This window comes from Octopus sinensis, linkage group LG17 (assembly GCF_006345805.1).
Source record: "Octopus sinensis linkage group LG17, ASM634580v1, whole genome shotgun sequence".
NCBI lineage: Eukaryota > Metazoa > Mollusca > Cephalopoda > Octopoda > Octopodidae > Octopus > Octopus sinensis.
Window position 1 is genome coordinate 1,282,807 of NC_043013.1, and position 18,210 is coordinate 1,301,016.

The 18,210-nt window shown below is 37.9% G+C and overlaps 1 protein-coding gene across 2 annotated transcripts in view; it reads left to right on the plus strand.

Annotated features, from left to right (window-relative positions):
* The window catches only part of LOC115221014 (methyltransferase-like protein 17, mitochondrial), a 38,515-nt gene that overhangs the window by 19,313 nt on the left and 992 nt on the right, over positions 1-18,210 (plus strand). For both annotated transcript variants that reach the window (XM_036510255.1, XM_029791231.2), the window contains exons 6-15: positions 113-194; positions 1,652-1,725; positions 3,090-3,184; positions 5,752-5,822; positions 8,106-8,213; positions 10,515-10,583; positions 12,584-12,625; positions 14,395-14,496; positions 15,513-15,576; positions 17,308-17,434. In XM_036510255.1, coding sequence (XP_036366148.1) covers positions 113-194; positions 1,652-1,725; positions 3,090-3,184; positions 5,752-5,822; positions 8,106-8,213; positions 10,515-10,583; positions 12,584-12,625; positions 14,395-14,496; positions 15,513-15,576; positions 17,308-17,434 — 834 coding nt within the window. The remainder of the gene's footprint in view (positions 1-112; positions 195-1,651; positions 1,726-3,089; positions 3,185-5,751; positions 5,823-8,105; positions 8,214-10,514; positions 10,584-12,583; positions 12,626-14,394; positions 14,497-15,512; positions 15,577-17,307; positions 17,435-18,210) is intronic.

Genomic DNA, 18,210 nt, shown 5'->3' on the forward strand with positions numbered 1-18,210 from the left:
TCTGCATTCTAACACTACTCTAGTAACAAATTCTTTTTAAGAAAAAACACTTTGAAGAAACTTTGTCAATGGTTTTTCTATTAGATATTGGAACTTAATTTGTCTCTTACAGGTATGATGCATATAAAAGCTTTCTTTATATGGTCAGTCGTATGCCCGCAAATTACGCTGCAATTCTTCTGTGTCTCAATGAGGTACGTACGGATTAAGCATTTTTATGGTTTAATCAAGAACAAAGGGCAGAACTCATGACTTATATTTTTTAGGCCCTTCTGGACAGATCAATATATTTTATGTATAGTTTGACTATTTCCAAGTTGAGAGATCTGTAGGAAAACTGCTTACTAGAAAGGAATTCTGAAGAATTGGCATTTTGGTGAAGAAAAATTAGGTGTAGGGGTTATATGTAACTAGTTAGTTATGGCTAGTAGATTAGCCATAAATTTACTAGAAGATTAACAATAGATTGGGCTGAACGAAGAGACTGAATCTGTGGGCGAGACATTTGAGTATTGTTCAGTGAGTCTTTGAGAGGCAATTGGTTTTGTTTTGGATGTGGTCTGTGATGCTTGTGTGTGTGTAGCAGCAACACTGTCCCTGATATGTGAGAAGCACTCCAATGTAAGTTACAAAACTCAAGAACAACTGACATTGAAGTGCTTCTCATATGTCAGGGACAGTGTTGTTGCTACACACACAAATATCGGAGACCACGTGCAAAAATCAAAAGACAAAAAAGAAAAACCATTGTTAAAGACTCACTCAACAAACTAAAACATCAAGGGTCACAGATTTATAGGCTCCTCATTCAGCACCCATTGGGGTTCAAGGCAGCCTTGCAGCTTACCAGATGCTATCAGGCTGTTCAGCCCATGGTAGCATGGAAAATGGATGTTAGGTGGTGGAGTCAGTGGCTTTTTTTTTTTAACGACAGTAGTTAAAATCAATTTGGAAAAATGTCAACATAAAACAATTAGCTGCTGATAATTGGGATGAAAGAAATAACGTCTAATTTAATTCTTTACAACATCTGTAAATTTAGGTATATGGAGATTAAAATATTGTTTGAAATCTTTGCTAAAGAAGTGATTTAGAAGTGATTTACCCGGTGGGAGAGAGAGAGAGGAGAGAGAGAGAGAGAGAGATGAGGCAGCATTTAAAAGATGCTGGTTATGTGGTTAAGTGGAACAGAAAGGAAACAGACTATTTGTCTGTGATGTTTTTCTCAGCTACCTAAGGCCATGCCCAGGCGTGGCTGCAGTCCAATGATGGAAACGTATAGAAGATAATAATGTGTACTCTTGTGAAAATTAGTGCAGCATAGTTGGACAGAACTGTATTTTTTATTCAGATGATGAATAAAAGGAAACTGCCGTAGCTTAGATGCATTATTTCAGACAATGTCTCTGGCCAAGCTGGTGCAACAAAGAAATATTATTTTTAAGCTTTTTGACAGAAAGGAGAACAGAGTTGGACTCCAGATTTTTTACTTTTTTTTTTGCCTATTATTTGGGAAAAATTTCAATGACTGTGATTTGCTTATATTATTATTATTATTATTATTATTATTAATTATGATAATAATAATGTCTGCCATTTGTTACTTTAAACTCTAAAGCAGTTGTTGTCTGATTTTATTTATGTCCCACAGATTGTAAAGCGAGTTCCAGATTATATACCAAGAAATGTTTTTGATTTCGGCTCTGGCACCGGTTCCACAATTTGGTAAATTAATAAACTGCTTTATGAATTTTATTTGATTTCATTTTAATTATTATAAATTTATCTTTCACTTTGGTCTGACTCATTAACTTTTCTTCCTAAGTTAAACTTTGAACTTGGTATTTGGAAATAATCATTTTGTCATCGTTGTAGTCTTTTGTTTATTTTTCAATTATGATTGTTTGTTTTTTTAACAAATATTGTCCTATAATAGAATTAGGTGATTTTTATAAAGTCAAATATTTATAATATATATAGATTGTTAAAAGTGATATCTTACACCAGTCACTCATGTTGATTGTAATTAGTATCTGTTTGCAACTAATTTAACAAGGCTAGCAGAATAATAACATAGCTCTCTCTTAATGTCATTATCATCATCATTATTGTTCTAATGACTACTTTTTCGTGCATGGTTTGGATGAAATTCATTGAGGCAGATTTTCTATAGCTGGATGCTTTTTCTGTCACCAACCCTCACCTGTTTCTGAGTGAGGTAATATTTCCTCATGGCCAGACATGTTTTTCACGGAAGATTGGAAATAAAAGATACTGCTTGCATCTTGGTGCAATGTCAAGACAATATTTATTGGTCAGTCATCTTTTGACCATCAGTGCTGGTACCACAAACAAAGCACCCATAACACTTTGTAAAGTGGTTGTCATTAGGAAAGGCATTCAGCCATAGAAACCTTGTTAAAGCAGGCATCAAAGCACAGTGCAGTCCTCAGATCCTTCAGGTCCTGTAAATTGTCCAACCAATGCCAGAATGAAAGATGACCATTAAAAGTTGATGATGAGGATGTCTTCCTGAATTTCATCATTAAGAGCAGGGATTGTAACTTACTTGTATTATTTTGTTATGTTTCTCTGAAGTCCAATATAGCTTGCAAATTATGCATGCATACTTTTCTCACCATATCTAGATAAACAGCATTATGGCTTGTTGTTTGTTATTCATTGTAAAACACCTTGCGGGTAAAAATCTTGCTTCCCAACCATGTGGTTCAGGGTTCAGTCCCACTGTGTGGTACCTTGGGCAAATGTCTTCTACTATAGCCTTCGGCCTGCCAAAGCCTTGTGAGTGGATTTTGTAGATGGAAACTGAAAAGAAGCTTGTCGTGTGTGTGTGTGTATGTGTTTGGTGTCTGTCCCCTACCACTAAAAGTGGTGCCTCAGCATGGCCGCTGTCTAATGATTGAAACAAGTAAAAGATAAAAGATATTCATTTGTTACCAAGCATTTAGATAAAAGGTGGAGGAGTGGTGGAGATAAAAGCAAAAGATAAAATGCATTCCTATCACGATTTTGTTTTCTTTAAATATTATATATATATATGTTTATATCTCTATATTTTATTATTAAAGGGCCTGCAATAAGATATGGAATAAAAATATTTTTGAATATTTTGCCCATGATGTTTCTGCTGATATGAATATCCTATGTCGATTGTTACTACAAGGTAAGCAATCAGAAAATGATAGTTTTACATAACTCTATTTCAGAGTCGTACCTGTTTAATATGACTTGATTTGCAATTATGTTGAAGGTGAAACAACTGCCTGATTGAAAAGCAAATGTTAGCCGTATGTAAGTGAACAGATTGTGTAAATGGATGACAACATTGACAATTTATAATATGTAGAAAGATGAAATACTGAATAAATTGGTTCTGGTGTTTTATTTGAATAGTAAACAGAAATGGCTCAGTAGGCGCAAACGTGGTTGTGTGGTTAAGAAGCTTGCTTTCCAACCATGTGGGTTTGGGTTCAGTCCCATTGTATGGCACTTTGGGCAAGTGTTTTTTACTATGCACCCTGGACTGACCAAGGCCTTGTGAATGAATTTAGCCAATAGAAACTGAAAGCAGTTCACCATATATACATACATCATATATACATAATTACATACATAGACTTCTACCTGGCCAGCTCCTGTCAACCGTCTTACATGGGTGTGCATGGAAAAGACAGATGTTAAACGATGATGATGATGATATATATATGTCAGTATGGAAAGTGGATGTTAAATATTGATGGTGACTGATGAGGTATAGTTTCTAAAGTAGTCTTTAGATGGAGTCTTTGTTTGTGTATTGTAAATGATGCCATTTATCCCCGCAACACTTCACATCCCTATTACTGTCCCTTATCTCCTCCTCCTGTTTCCTAACTTCCCCTCAAACTGATATTCACCATTGACTATACCTCCTTGCTTCTTAAATATTATAATCAGTCCTATTCAAACCAAGAATATAATTGATGGTTGCTGATTAGACCTGACTGAAGAAGTCACTGCTTAACACAGAACACAGAACACATCAATACTTCAGTATGTTATAAAGGATTTGAATATTTAGATTTGAAATTAGAATGTTTCTCAGGTAGTTGTGTTGCAGTTATTTGAGTTACTATGGTATCATGTTCCTGCAAGCAGGATCAGTTACCGGGAGTTCAGTCTCCCTGTGACATCTCTAGGGATATCATCATTATTACATAAATTCTGCTTTCCATGCTGGCATGGGTTGGATGGTTTGATAGGAACTGGCCAACCAAAGAACTGCACCAGACTACAATTGTCTGTTTTGGCATGGTTTCTGCACCTAGATGTCCTTCTTAATACCAAGTACTTTACAGAATGTACTGGGTGCTTTTCATGTGGCACCAGGGTCGGTATCAGTTCTGCTGTGGTGGACAGGTCTTCTTGAGTACAACAAGGCACCAAATATCATCATCATCATCATCATCGTCGTTTAACGTCCGTTCTCCATGCTAGCATGGGTTGGACGGTTCGACCGGGGTTCTGGGAAGCCAGAAGGCTGCACCAGGCTCCAGTCTAATTTGGCAATGTTTCTACAGCTGGATGCCCTTCCTAACGCCAACCACTCCGTGAGTGTAGTGGGTGCTTTTTACGTGCCACCTGCACAGGTGCCAGGCGGGCACGGTCAGATTGGTGTATTTTATGTGCCACCGGCACGGAAGCCAGTCGAGGCGGTGCTGGCATCGGCCACGAGTCGGATAGTGCTTTTTACGTACCACCAGACCAGGGATCCTGGCTGGTTCAATTCGATTTCGATTTCGCTTGCCCCAACATGTCTTCACAAGCAAAGGGGGTTGGCAAGGGTGCCTGTCGTACGGTCGCATTGGAGTATTTTACGTGCCACGGCCACGAGTCGGATAGTGCTTTTTACGTACCACCAGACCAGGGATCCTGGCTGGTTCAATTCGATTTCGATTTCGATTTCGCTTGCCCCAACAGTCTTCACAAGCAAAGGGGGTTGGCATGGGTGCCTGTCGTACGGTCGCATTGGAGTATTTTACGTGCCACGGCCCCGAGTCGGATAGTGCTTTTTACGTACCACCAGGCCAGGGATCCTGGCTGGTTCAATTCGTTTCGATTTCGATTTCGATTTCGATTTCGCTTGCCCCAACATGTCTTCGCAAGCATGGGGGGTTGGGATGGGTGTCTGTCGTCGGATGAGGTTCTATATCGACTTCGCTTGCCTCAACCGGTCTTTGTGTCCAAGGGAGGAAAGGCATTCATAAGTGGGCTGGGCTCACTTGTCCTGCCTGGTCTTCTCACGTACAGAATATTTCCAAAGGTCTCGGTCTCTGGTCATTTCCTCAGTGAGGCCTAAAGTTCGAAGGTCGTGCTTCACCACCTCGTCCCAGGTTTTCCTGGGTCTACCTCTTCCACGGGTTCCCTCAACTGCTAGGGATTGGCACTTTCTCACACACCTATCTTCATCCATTCTCGCCACATGACCATACCAGCGCAATCGTCTCTCTTGCACACCACAACTGATGCAAATATAAGTATTGTAAACAGCCATAAATACTTCAAAATATTTTCTGATATTTTATTTATGAGAATGTTTGCAATAATTTCGATTTAATTTAATAGTGATATTTTGTGATTAATCTGAAAACAAGCAATCTTTAGAAAATTATTAAAATATAAAACTAAGGTTGTGCCTGTTCAAAGGAAATAATTATTCAATTTAACTTAGAATTTTGTTTTGTTTTTTAGATGGTGAAGAACAAAAAGAAATGCATGTATCAGGAGTGTATTTAAGACAGTTTATGCCTTCTCAGAGAGAGGTATGTGGTTTTAGATTCTTATACGATGGCTTTGTTTGTTTGTTTGTTGCTCTCTCACATTGGATTTAATTCAGTGTCATTTTACGTAGCACCACTCTGCTGAGGGGTTGGTGTTGAGAAGGGCATTCAGCTGTGAAAATCCTGCCAAAATAGTTTCAGAAGTCTGGTGTAGACTTCTGCCTGGCTGGCGCCTGTCAAGCTGTCCCACCCATGCTAGCATAGAGTGTAGGCATTAAGCATGATGAATATTGTCCAAAAACACCTGAATGACTCATGCCTTGTTGGTTTGAAGTGTAGATTTCAAAGAGTACCATCACCTAAAAGTCGAAACAAGACATGTGACAAAGGACGAAGATAGGTGCTGCAATACTGTACTCTAGAAGACCTGTCCACCTCAACAGAATTGATATTCTAAACACCAAGGTATCATGTAAAAAGCATTGGTGATGGTGTCACGTAAGAAGCACTGGTGATGGTGCCATGTAGTAAGCACTGGTGCTGGTGCCATGTGGTAAGCACTGGTTATGGTGCCATGTGGTAAGCACTGGTGATGGTGTCACACAGAAAGCACTTGTAAGGATACCATGTATAAAGCCCCAATCACCTAGAATATGGACTCCGGTGTGGCTCCTGGCCTTGTCAGTTCCTGTCAAATCATCTGCCCCATACTAGCATGGCAAATACACATTAGATGATGATGATGATGATGATGATGATTTTAGTCTATATTTATTCCTAATTCGTGATCAAAGAGGACACAATTCTTTTGCTTCATGTTTTCACCTCTCAGTTTGTGTTTGTATGGCATTCCGCTTGCCCTATCCTTACAAACTTAGAGCTTTGTCTCCCCACATTTGAATTAATTCTTTATCTCAAGAAATGCTAAACTATCTCCATTAGTTATGCTATTGTTGTTATATTAACAGTTTTATGATTGACAATTGTTCTATAAGGGTCTATACTCTGAAACTGGCACTTGAAACCAATGAAATACTTTTATCATTTGGCGTTAGGAAGGGCATCCAGCTGTAGAAACTTTGCCAGATCAGATTGGAGCCTGGTGCAGCCTCCTGGCTTGCCAGCCCTAAGTCAAACCATCCAACCCATGCCGGCATGGAAAGTGGGCATTAAATGACGACAATGATGAAGATTATTTGCAGCTGTCTGAGAATACCTGTTTACACCTTTAAAGGCTGGGTTACTGAATTAAACTTAATATTACCATTATATTAGGGTGGTGAGCTGGCAGAAACATTAGCACGCCAGGAGAAATGCTTAGCAGTAATTTGTCTGTCTTTACATTTTGAGTTCAAATTCTGCCAAGGTTGATTTTGCCTTTCATCCTTTCGGGGTTAATAAATTAAGTACCAGTTGTGTACTGGGGTCAATCTAATCGACTGGGCCCCTCGCCCAAAATTTCAAGTCTTGTGTCTAGAGTAGAAAAGAATATTACCATTATATTAGTTAAGAAATCATTTTCAATTTTATTTTCTATTTTATATGACATCATCTTTGTTAAATAGTTTGTGTCCTGAAGATCAAGGGTGAAGATCATGGAGCTCTGTCAAGAGAGTAACTGCAACAGATCCATAGGAGTGATGCATATGGAAGATTTGTTATGACTCAAGTTCTCAATTGAAATATAAACAAGAGAATTGGGTGGTGAAAGAGAGCATGGCCAGTTGATGCTTTTTTTGTTATAGATGAGCACAAAGCAGTCATGGTGGCAGAGTACAAGCTACAGACCTTGTGGTTAGATAATACAGTTCTATATTTAAGAGATGAAGAATTGTCCTCATTTTGTTTGTTGTTAACACCCTCAAGCCTTCATCAAGTGTTTTGGAAAAATTTCGAACCTGGGTTCTCATTGCTAAGGTATTTTGCGATATTATTATTATTCTTCAGGTCACTGCCTGGAATCGAACTTGGAATCTTGGGTTTAATAGCCCACGCTCTTAACCACTATGCCATATGCCTGTGGCTAATTATGGAGTGAATTTCAGGGCTTATAAATCTAATATTTTCCTATCCTTCCTTAATACCAGTTGCCATATGCTATTCATATCTGCACTTGTGGTTAGATGTCTGATACAACAAGGACTCAGTTACCCACACTCCTATTATAGAAATTATAGCTTTCATTTAAATCCTTTCGATAGAAGGTGTCAGACGGAACTAGTTTTGCAATGGTGCTTAGCAACAACAACAAAACTACTCTGCATGTTAGCTTCCTTTCATATATTTCTTTCTTTGTGGATTCATAAATATTTTTTTTATTTACAGAAATTGTACAATTTAGTCGTCTGCTCCTACTCCTTATTTGAGCTGGAATCAAGGCAAGCTCGGCTGAAAGTAATCCACAATCTTTGGGATTTAACAGAAGATTTCTTGGTTTGTATTAAAATATCTCTAAAAATATTTGTTCCTCTATTTAATCATCTTTCATTCTAGAAGTTTCTATTTTATTTTAATATAATCTTCCTTTTTTTTATACACTTACACCTCAGATACAAACATCAGTAATAAACATATTTATACGAGTGTGGCTGATGCCAGTGCCACCTGTCTGGCACCTGTGCCGGTGTCATGTAAAAAGCACCATTCGAGCATGGCTGATGCCAGTGCCACCTGACTGGCACCTGTGCTGGTGGCACACAGAAAGTACCATTTGTGTGTGGCCGAAGCCAGTGCTGCCTCACTGGCACCTGTGCCATGGCGCATAAAAACCACCTACTATACTCTAGGAGTGGTTGGCATTAGGAAGGGCATCCAGCCATAGAAACCAGATTGGAGCCTGGTGCAAAATCTCAGCTTGCCAGTTCTCAGTCAAGCCGTCCAACCCATGCCAGCATGGAAAATGGATGTTAAATGATGATGTCACATTCCAGGGAGAAAAACTACAAGTAGTTGATAGCTTCTGTTAGCTAGGGGAGCAAATCAGTAGCGGGAGTGGATGCTCTGAAAGTGTAGCTGCTAGAATAAGAATAGCCTGGGCAAAGTTCAGAGAGCTCCTACCTCTGCAGGAGACAAAGGGCCTCTTGGTCAGAGTAAAAGGTAGACTGTATGACGCATGTGTATGAACAACCATGCTACATGGCAGTGAAACATGGAATGAAGCCAGTATGTTCTGATGGATGTGTAAAGTCAGTGTGCATACACGACAGAGTAAGCGCCCTGAGAGAAAATTTGGATTTAAGAAACATCACATGTGGTGCGCATGAGAGATTGCACTGGTATGGTCAAGTGTTGCGAATGAATGAGGACAGCTGTGTGAGAAAGTGTCACACTCTAGCATTTGAGGGAACCTGTAGAAGAGGTAGACCCAGGAAAACCTGGGATGAGGTGGTGAAGCACAACCTTCGAACATTGAGCCTTATCAAGGCAATGATTAGTGACCGAGACCTATGGAGATATGCTGTGCTTGAGAAGACCCGACAAGCCAAGTGAGACCATAACCATTGGACTATGCCAGTGGGCGTAACCAGACCACTTATGAGTACCCCTCATTCATTGGACAATAAACTTTGCTTGTGAAGACCTGTTGAGGCAAGTGAAATCAAATCAAAATCAGTGACATGGCCGATGACAGTGCCACCTGATAGGCGAGCTGGCAGAAACGTTAGCACTCTGGGTGAAATGCTTACCAATATTTCGACTGCCGCTACGTTCTGAGTTCAAATTCCGCCGAGGTTGACTTTGCCTTTCATCCTTTTGGGGTCGATAAATTAAGTACCAGTTAAGCACTGGGGTTGATGTATTCGACTTAATCCGTTTGTCTGTCCTTGTTTGACCTCTCTGTGTCTAGCCCCTTGTGGGTAGTAAAGAAATAGATAGGCACTCATGACAGTGGAACATAAAAAGCACATCTGAGCGTGATTGTTGCCAGGGCCACGAATTAGCTCCCGTGCCAGTAGCACATAAAAAGCACCATTTGAGTGTGATCGTTGCCAGCATCTCCTTACTGGCACGTGAAAAACAGCATTCAAGTGTGGTCATTGCCAGTGCCACCGGACTGGCTCCCATGCAGGTGGCACATAAAAATCACCCTTTGAGCATGATCGTTGCCAGAACTGCTGATTGGTCCTCATGCCGGTGGCACGTAAAAGCACCCACTACACTCTCAGAGTGGTTGGTGTTAAGAAGAGCATCCAGCTGTAGAAACTTTGCCAGTTCAGACTGAGCCTGGTGCAGCCTCTGGCTCACCAGTCCTCAGTCAAACCGTCCAACCCATGCCAGCATGGAAAGTGGACATTAAACGACGATAATGATGATATATATGTATATGCGTGTGTGTATGTTTGTGTATCTGTATTTGTGCCCCCAACAACTGATGCTGGTGTGTTTACGTCCCTGTAACTTAGCGGTTTGGCAAAAGAGACCGCTATAATAAGTACGAGGCTTACAAAGAATAAGTCCTGGGGTCAATTTGTTCAACTAAAGGCAGTGCTCCAGCATGGCCACAAATGACTGAAACAAATAAAATACAAGAAATACTTTTTTATGTACCACTCTGAAATCAATAGTATTGATTAGTCATTGATAAATGTTTCTGATTTCAAAAGTCCAAACAATTCTCTCTGTTTATTTTGTTAGTGAATTGTCTAAAACTAGTTACTATCATCCAAGTGGATCTGCTGAGAGCATTTTCTTTTTAAAATAGAATTTGTTTCAATGTATTATTGTATATTTCAGATAGTTATTGAAAATGGAACAAATTCCGGTTTTCAGTTGATATCTGAAGTAAGAGACACCATCTTAAAGGTAAGCTTTTTTTTAACAATCATCTTTAACTCTTTCATTACTGTATTTCTGTTGAGATGCTCTCTGTTCCTTTCAATTAATTTAAAATATAATAAAGAATTTAGTAAAATGACTTAGTTATCATTAAGATAGTGTTAGGAACATAAATTGTGACTAAGGTTTGGTGGAAAATTTTAATTCAAAACTTATGAAAATAAGACATTTGTACTACAGAGCCAGGGACGGTTTCAGCAGGGTTGGTAACAAAACGGTTAAATGTATTTATTTTGATTAGAAATTTTCGAGTAGTTTTTTATTTTTTCTTTAGCTTTTTTTAGAGTTGCTTCTTTGTATGCAGTATAAAAAGAAGAAATGAGAAATTAAGAGCCAACTATGGTTATATGAATCATAATTCAAGAGATGTAGATATTGATGGAATCATTAAAAGACATAGTTGGGCATTTTAAGACACAAGGTTAGCACTAATTTGCTAACGAAGCCTTAAACTTGCCTTATTCAGCCTAGCTGAAACAGTTGAGTCAGTGTTTCTTTTTCAAAGCTGCTCTGTTCCTGGTATCATGGAAAAATATTGTAATAATTGGTTTCTGATTTTGGCACAATGCCATCAATTTTAGGGGAAGCAGCAAGTCGATTACTTTGATCCAGTACTAAACTGCTACTTTATTGACCCTGAGTGCCAGCCCAGTCAAACCGTCCAACGCATGCCAGCATGGACAACAAATGGTTCTCCTTCATTAACTTTTAATGTACATTTATCAAAAATTTAAAATTAAGACATGACTATGTGGCATTGATAAGCTGCAATGACAGTGAAATACATATCTGTTATTCTTGGAGCAATGATGGTTGGATGAGAAGCAAAGTCAACTGTGGTGGAATTTGAACTCAGAAAGTAATGAGTTGAGAGAAATATTGTCAAGGATTTTGTCCAAAGTGCGAATGAGAGAAAAGCTATTTTGAAAAGTATTTAGGTTGGAAAGTTGACCTGGATGGTAGGATGTTGGAGGAAATGTCTTACGATATGCAGTTTTATCTCTACATTCTACCAGATAATGTTGTTAAATGCATCTTTCTACAATTGCATTTGGTTGTTGGGCAGACATTATCCAATTATTTTAAATCTAAGCCTGTTCAATGTTTCAAGTGTTTAGACACCAGTTTGGTTAAACTTGAAAGATGAAGTAACCAAGAAGAAATGGTGCTTTTAAAAGTAACATTATTTATTCTTGTAGATATATTATGGATAAAACTTTGTGATAGTAGAAAGATTTGAATGCATAATTATGTGGTCAGCAGTCCAACATCTTTATCAGGCATGTGTTATAATTTGCCTTAAGATCTAAACTTTATGAATAAAGAGATGTACTTGCATAGCAAGTGACCTGATCTGGGATCGTGTGCTGAAACAAAAACAATTGCAGCGTGGAAGGTGTTTATAAGCCATTTAAAAGCACACAAAAACTGTTAGATTCATTTCGACATTTAAATTTATTTTGTCATAATATTTTCGCCGCTTTGAGACCGTGACCTGTTCACAGACAAAATTCCGTACTGCATTGGAAATATTCCAATTGCATTGAAACTACAGCTTGGCTTAGATTTCCAGCTAGAGTAGGCATTTTGTTAATTTAAACTGCATTAATATTTTTGATATTATGTAGATGTAATGTCAGCAACTTCTTGGTTCTCCTTCATTAACTTTTAATGTACATTTATCAAAAATTTTAAATTAAGACATGACTACGTGGCATTGATAAGCTGCAATGACAGTGAAATACATATGTGTTATTCTTGGAGCAATTTTGTTTGGCCTAGTTCTGAAGTATGTTGTGTTTTTTAATGCAATACATCTATAAAGGGATTTTTCCTAGAAGAAAGCCGCAGCCTCTGACTTTTCAACTACACATTTACATGATGTATTTTATATTGATTGTTTTTACTGTAGAACTGCTTCTGTTGCATAATTCAAGATGTATATATATATGTTTTTTTCTCTTTAGAGAAACTCTGAATCATCAGATGAGGCTACAGTATTCTCTCCTGTAAGTATAGTGTTGTGGCCTTAATGTTTTTCAGTTGTTGTTAGTTTATTATTTAGCACTGATATAATATGTAATGTGTTCTTTTCCATTCTTGTGAATAATAACTAAATCAGTTGATTATATTTTATGTCACCTTTATTTAAATCCAGAAAAAAAAATGATTTTTCACCAAGACTAAGGGTTTGGTGGAGGTATGGTGCAGCAAACAATCTCCCCCCACCACACACAAGGGTTGGGGGTTTGGTTTGAAAATCATAAAATCTATTTATTTTTTAAAAGTGGTATGGACATTTTTTCTCTCTACTTCATGTTTTCAATAAAGACCAGAAAATATGTATCTGTTGATGTGTGATGAATGTAATTCACTCCATCATTCTAATATTTAAACTTTTATCTCAAAACTAACAATAAATCAACAATTTTGTTAATCTTTGGTTAGTTTCATTCGTTTAGTTTGTAATGAAGAATTTTGTTGCTTTAGGTCTTTCGCAGAACTTGATCTACCTCTGACCACTTTGTTCATTGGAAGTACCAAAATACGAAAGGGCCGTTTCATGATTGCTTATTTCAAACTAGCATTTCCTTCGGCTGTTCATGTTCTGAGTTCAAATTCCACTGAAGCTGACTTTGTCTTTCATCCTTTCGGGGTTGATAAAATAAGTACCAGTTGCACACTGGGGGGGTGAAGGAATTGACTTATCTACAGCTGGGTCTGAGTATAAAAACTGCATCGGTTTGCCAAACCATGTCATACCAATGTGGCAGAGTAGGCTCATCAAAACAGTGTGAGGGTCTCAAATTCATCAGACCGTGAAGGCCATGTGGTTGGCAGTGAGAGCATACTGAGGCCTCTGTCCTGCTCTGGACTGAACATGGTTAATACAATCCAATCCATTTTGAAGTGGTCTCTACAGGTTTCCATGATTACATATTTTCACAGAATCACTCTTTATATAAACGCAAATTGCACAAGCCACCACTTGTTAAATTAATTATTGTTGGGTGTGTTTGTCTTTTTATTTTTTAAGTCAGAAGGTAAGAGCAGTGTCAGTGGCACTTAATGAGACCCCTGAAATGGTGGAAGGCAAGGAAGAAAGTACACTCAAACCAAAGACCTGACCCGAATCCTTGCAACAGAGATTTCAAAATGTAAAGAGCACTGGTGATAGTGCCACTTGAAAAGCACCCAGTACACTCTGTAAAATGGCTGGTGTTATGAAGAGCATCCAGCTGTAGAAACCATGCCAAAACAGACAGTGGAACCTGGTCCAGCTCCTGTCAAACTGTCTAACCCATGTCAGCATAGAAAATGAACGTTAAATGATGATGATGATGATGCTGAAGTACCACAAGGAATATCCTCTTAGTCCAACATTCCTGCTGGTCCACCCCTCTACATTTGTACTTTATTTATCAACTCTTGAAGGATTAAAGGCAAAGTTGATTTTGGCAGATTTTGAGCTCAGAACACAAAGTCATCATTATGACAAGTTTAAAATGCTAACTATCATATATTTATACTCTGTATTAAATACTTATTATTATCATTTCTACCCAGAATTGCAATCTCCAGAATCTGTTCACATTTTCCTTCCATGCATCACCTTAGAGAAGTTTCTGGTGAACATCAACTTTATCAATCTCACTAGTCAGGAGAGGTTGAATGGTTGCCTCTTCTCTGATAAAATATTGGAAAAAAATTTTCTTTCTATGTCTTACTTATGAAACATTTAGATAACATTTTCTGTCATGATATTTCTTTTATCTAGTGCCCTCATGATCTGCCTTGCCCAATGATTAAAGAAAATAAAGAAAGTAAAAAAATCCCTTGTAACTTTCAAGTTACATTCAAACACTTTGATTTTGTCGCGGTAAGCATCAATTTGGATGTTTTCAATTCCTTTTATTATTTCAAATATTCAGTTTTTGTTTAGCCTCAGGCTGGCCCAGATGGAGCAGACCAATGATGAAATGTATTCCATTATTGATCTGTATTCCTCAGTGTTTCCAGGGCTATTTTATCCACTGTCTTAGTGTATGATTTGAGGGAGACTTAGCTACTATTTCTTGCATGTAGAGTCATCACTTCATTGATTCCTCATTTATTTCATGGTTCTGATTATTCTTTCTGTACCAATAACCTTTATAATCTGGCCTTACATGTTGTATCCTTACTCTGAGGTTTTGATAACATAATGAACAACTTTGAACTATTTAATAGTAATTTGCTGGTACTACTTTATTCTCAGTCAAAACCCTCTGTTATGTTTACCTCTCTACATCTTATTTGCTATTATAACCAAAGCACTGGAAGCAGTATTAGCTCAAAATAGCATTTTGTATACCTTACTTAATGTGGATATACTGTTGAAAGCTGCAGAATGGCAGTATTTATCCTGAGAAAGCATCTTGTATAGATGTGTAGTGCTAAAAGGCAGATGAAAAGCATCCAGCACTGGTGATGGAATTATCAAATCTGAGATTTCTTCATCTTTGCATACCATTGGTAGGAAGTGTCCACTAGCAGACTCATGCTTAGACAAATTTAGCCTTGACTGATATAGAAAAACAGTGATTAACAAATTACTTGTGTTGCAAATAACTGGCAGCATTTTCCAACAAGATTCTTTGATTTTTGATAGTCTTCTACAATACTCTTGTATTCCCATTAAAACATGTTGCTCTTCAAATTTCCTTCCATCTTAAAAAGTATAAAAACAAATCTTCTAATTTCCAGTCAGGGACAAAATTAGATTTTAAGTAATAAATTGTTCGCAATTTCTGAACCAAAATTCGTCTTTTGCTTTACAAGATTTCTGTTTTGTATTTAAAACTGTTGAATATTTCTATTGTTAATTAATATAGTTTTTGTGCTAATGTTATTCAGAAAAACAAGAAAATCACTGAAAGATTTTGCTATATCATTTTACAGAAAGGCAAAAGGAAAGATGGTAAGCATTTAAAAATCATTTTGAATAATATGAAATGAACTGACATTGTCATCCAATCAAAAGAATTATAAATTAATATTTATATTTGTTCCTAGATCTTGATTGCATTTCTCTTCCTTTTTTTCAAACAATCCCTCAGCCTCAACGGTTACACACGGTTTACACTCACAGATAAACATGGTGCTGTAATTCTTCATTCATGGAGCTGAAACTTGAGCAGTAGATAAGAATCTCAGTGGAGAATTGAATTTATTCCTTCATTACCAGCAGATGCAGTTATAATCAAAATGTGCCAGCCCAGGCATTGAAACCGTAATCATATCATTTCAAATGTTTAATAACAACAGTTACATAGATGAGATTACTGGCGGTCACTCCATTACAATTATTCCATTACTATGAAGTTTACCCCCTTCATATTCAGATTGTCAAATGCAATGGCTGTTTATTAACTTTGTTTGGAACTGATCATGCGTTATCTTGTAGTTTTGAGATTTCAGTGATGTGATTGGTTGTTTTTAAAATGACAATGCAGGGTAGGTGTGAGTGGCCAGTTTGAAGATAAAACAGGTAGAATATTTTGGTCAGATACGGCCAGTTTAAATGCTGAAAGATTAAAGTAATACTTTAATCTTGTGGTCTGTGGTGCCAAAGATTCCTACAACTCCAAACTGAGAACTTGATTGGAAGCAAGAAGGAATGAAATCAGTACAGGACTGGTTAATTATGGCTGAATCATAAGGTTTGGGAATATAGCTACATTTGGCGTGTGTGTTATTGTACTTACATTTGTTTTGTGTACATTTATATTATGGTCCTGTGGTTGGAAAGACAGCAGTCTGCTGGTGGAGTTCATCCTATTCTAGCTGCCTTTACAAGGAAATTCAGGCTTCAAAGTTTAATTCAGTGGAACAATGATTTGGTTACAGTGTCGTGAACTGTAACTCTTTATGCTGTTTGGTAAACTGGAATGTTGTTGTTAGATGTCTTTCACCAGGGCAAAATCTGGTAATGGGTGGGGGTGAAACAAACAGCATTTTAACTGGTTTAACTAATCTCCCAGTCATATGTATGTACCGTTTATATTTTACTTGTTTCAGTCATTAGTCTGAGACCATGCTGGGGCACCGCCTTGAAGGATTTTTAGTTGAACGAATTGACCCCTGTACTTTTGTTTATAAGCCTGTACTTATTCTGTTGGTCTCTTGCTGAACCACTAAGTTGTGGGGATGTAAACAAACCAATACTGGTTATAAAGTGGTGGTGGGGGACAAGCACAGATGCAAAGGCACACACACACACACGATGAGATTCTTTCAGTTTCTGTTTACCAAAGCCACTCCTAAAATTTTGGTCAACTCAAGGCTATAGTAGAAGATACTTGCCCAAGGTGCTATGCACTGGGACTGAACTCAGAACCATGTGGTTGGGAAGCAACAAGCCATGCCTCTGCCTATCTGTACAACATAAACACACACATATGAATAATGAAATAAAGTATTTATATGTATTTGTGAACGTGTGAGCGTATTCATGTTGAGGTGTATATGTGCAATTGTCAGTGTATGTATAGGGATATATGTGAATAGCTCTGTGTATGTGCTGCACCTAATCAAATGTGGATACATAAACAGACATTCATATGCACTCAGAAAGAAAGAGTATTTATTAGCTTAGTTGAGGTAATTTTTCTAATTAATTCAGGTTCTATTTTTGTTGTTGTTGTTCCAGTTTTAGGCACCAACTGGCCTAGGATCCTACAGAGCCCTCGTAAACATTCAAAACATATACATTTAAAAACTTGTTGTCCAAATGGAGAAATCGAACATTCTTTCCTTACAATGAAGAAACATGGAAAGTAAGTCTTTGGTTTTATTATATATTGATTAGTTGTGATACCTGTGCAGGTGGCACGTAAAAAGCACCATCCGAACATGGCCGATGCCAGCACCGCCTTCACCGGCTTCCGTGCTGGTAGCACGTAAAAAGCACCCACTACACTCACGGAGTGGTTAGCATTAGGAAGGGCAAGATCAGACTGGAGCCTGGTGCAGCCTCCTGGCTTCCCAGACCCCGGTCGAACCGTCCAACCCATGCTAGCATGGAAAACGGACGTTAAGCGATGATGATGATGTTTGTCACTCACAACCAAATATGACTTGGTACCAGTATGTACAGTGTGTTTCACCAATGTTTTTTAAGTGTCCATGTAGTTGTGGACACAAATACCTACCTTCATTGCGGTTGGTTGGAGGGCAGAGATGTTTCAGTTAGATAAATGATTTCACAGTCATTTAAAGTGGTAAAAATTATATTCATCTTTTAGTTTAGGAAGTTCCTTTTTCATTATGGTAAGCTTGCAGAATCGTTAGCATGCTGGACAAAATGCTTACTGGTATTTTGCCGGTTTTTACTTTCCGAGTTCAAATGCTACTGAGATCCACTTTGCCTTTCATCCTTTTAAGGTCCCTTAAATTTTGCTGGCATTGTGCTTGAAATTTGATATCTGAAATCATTATGTTGCCATTGACAACAGTGAATGATAACAGAATCAGTGTTAGACAAAATGCCTGTTGTTCTGTCCCTTTTGTTCAATCATTCCAAGAATGAACTTGTATTTTATTTTTGGGAATA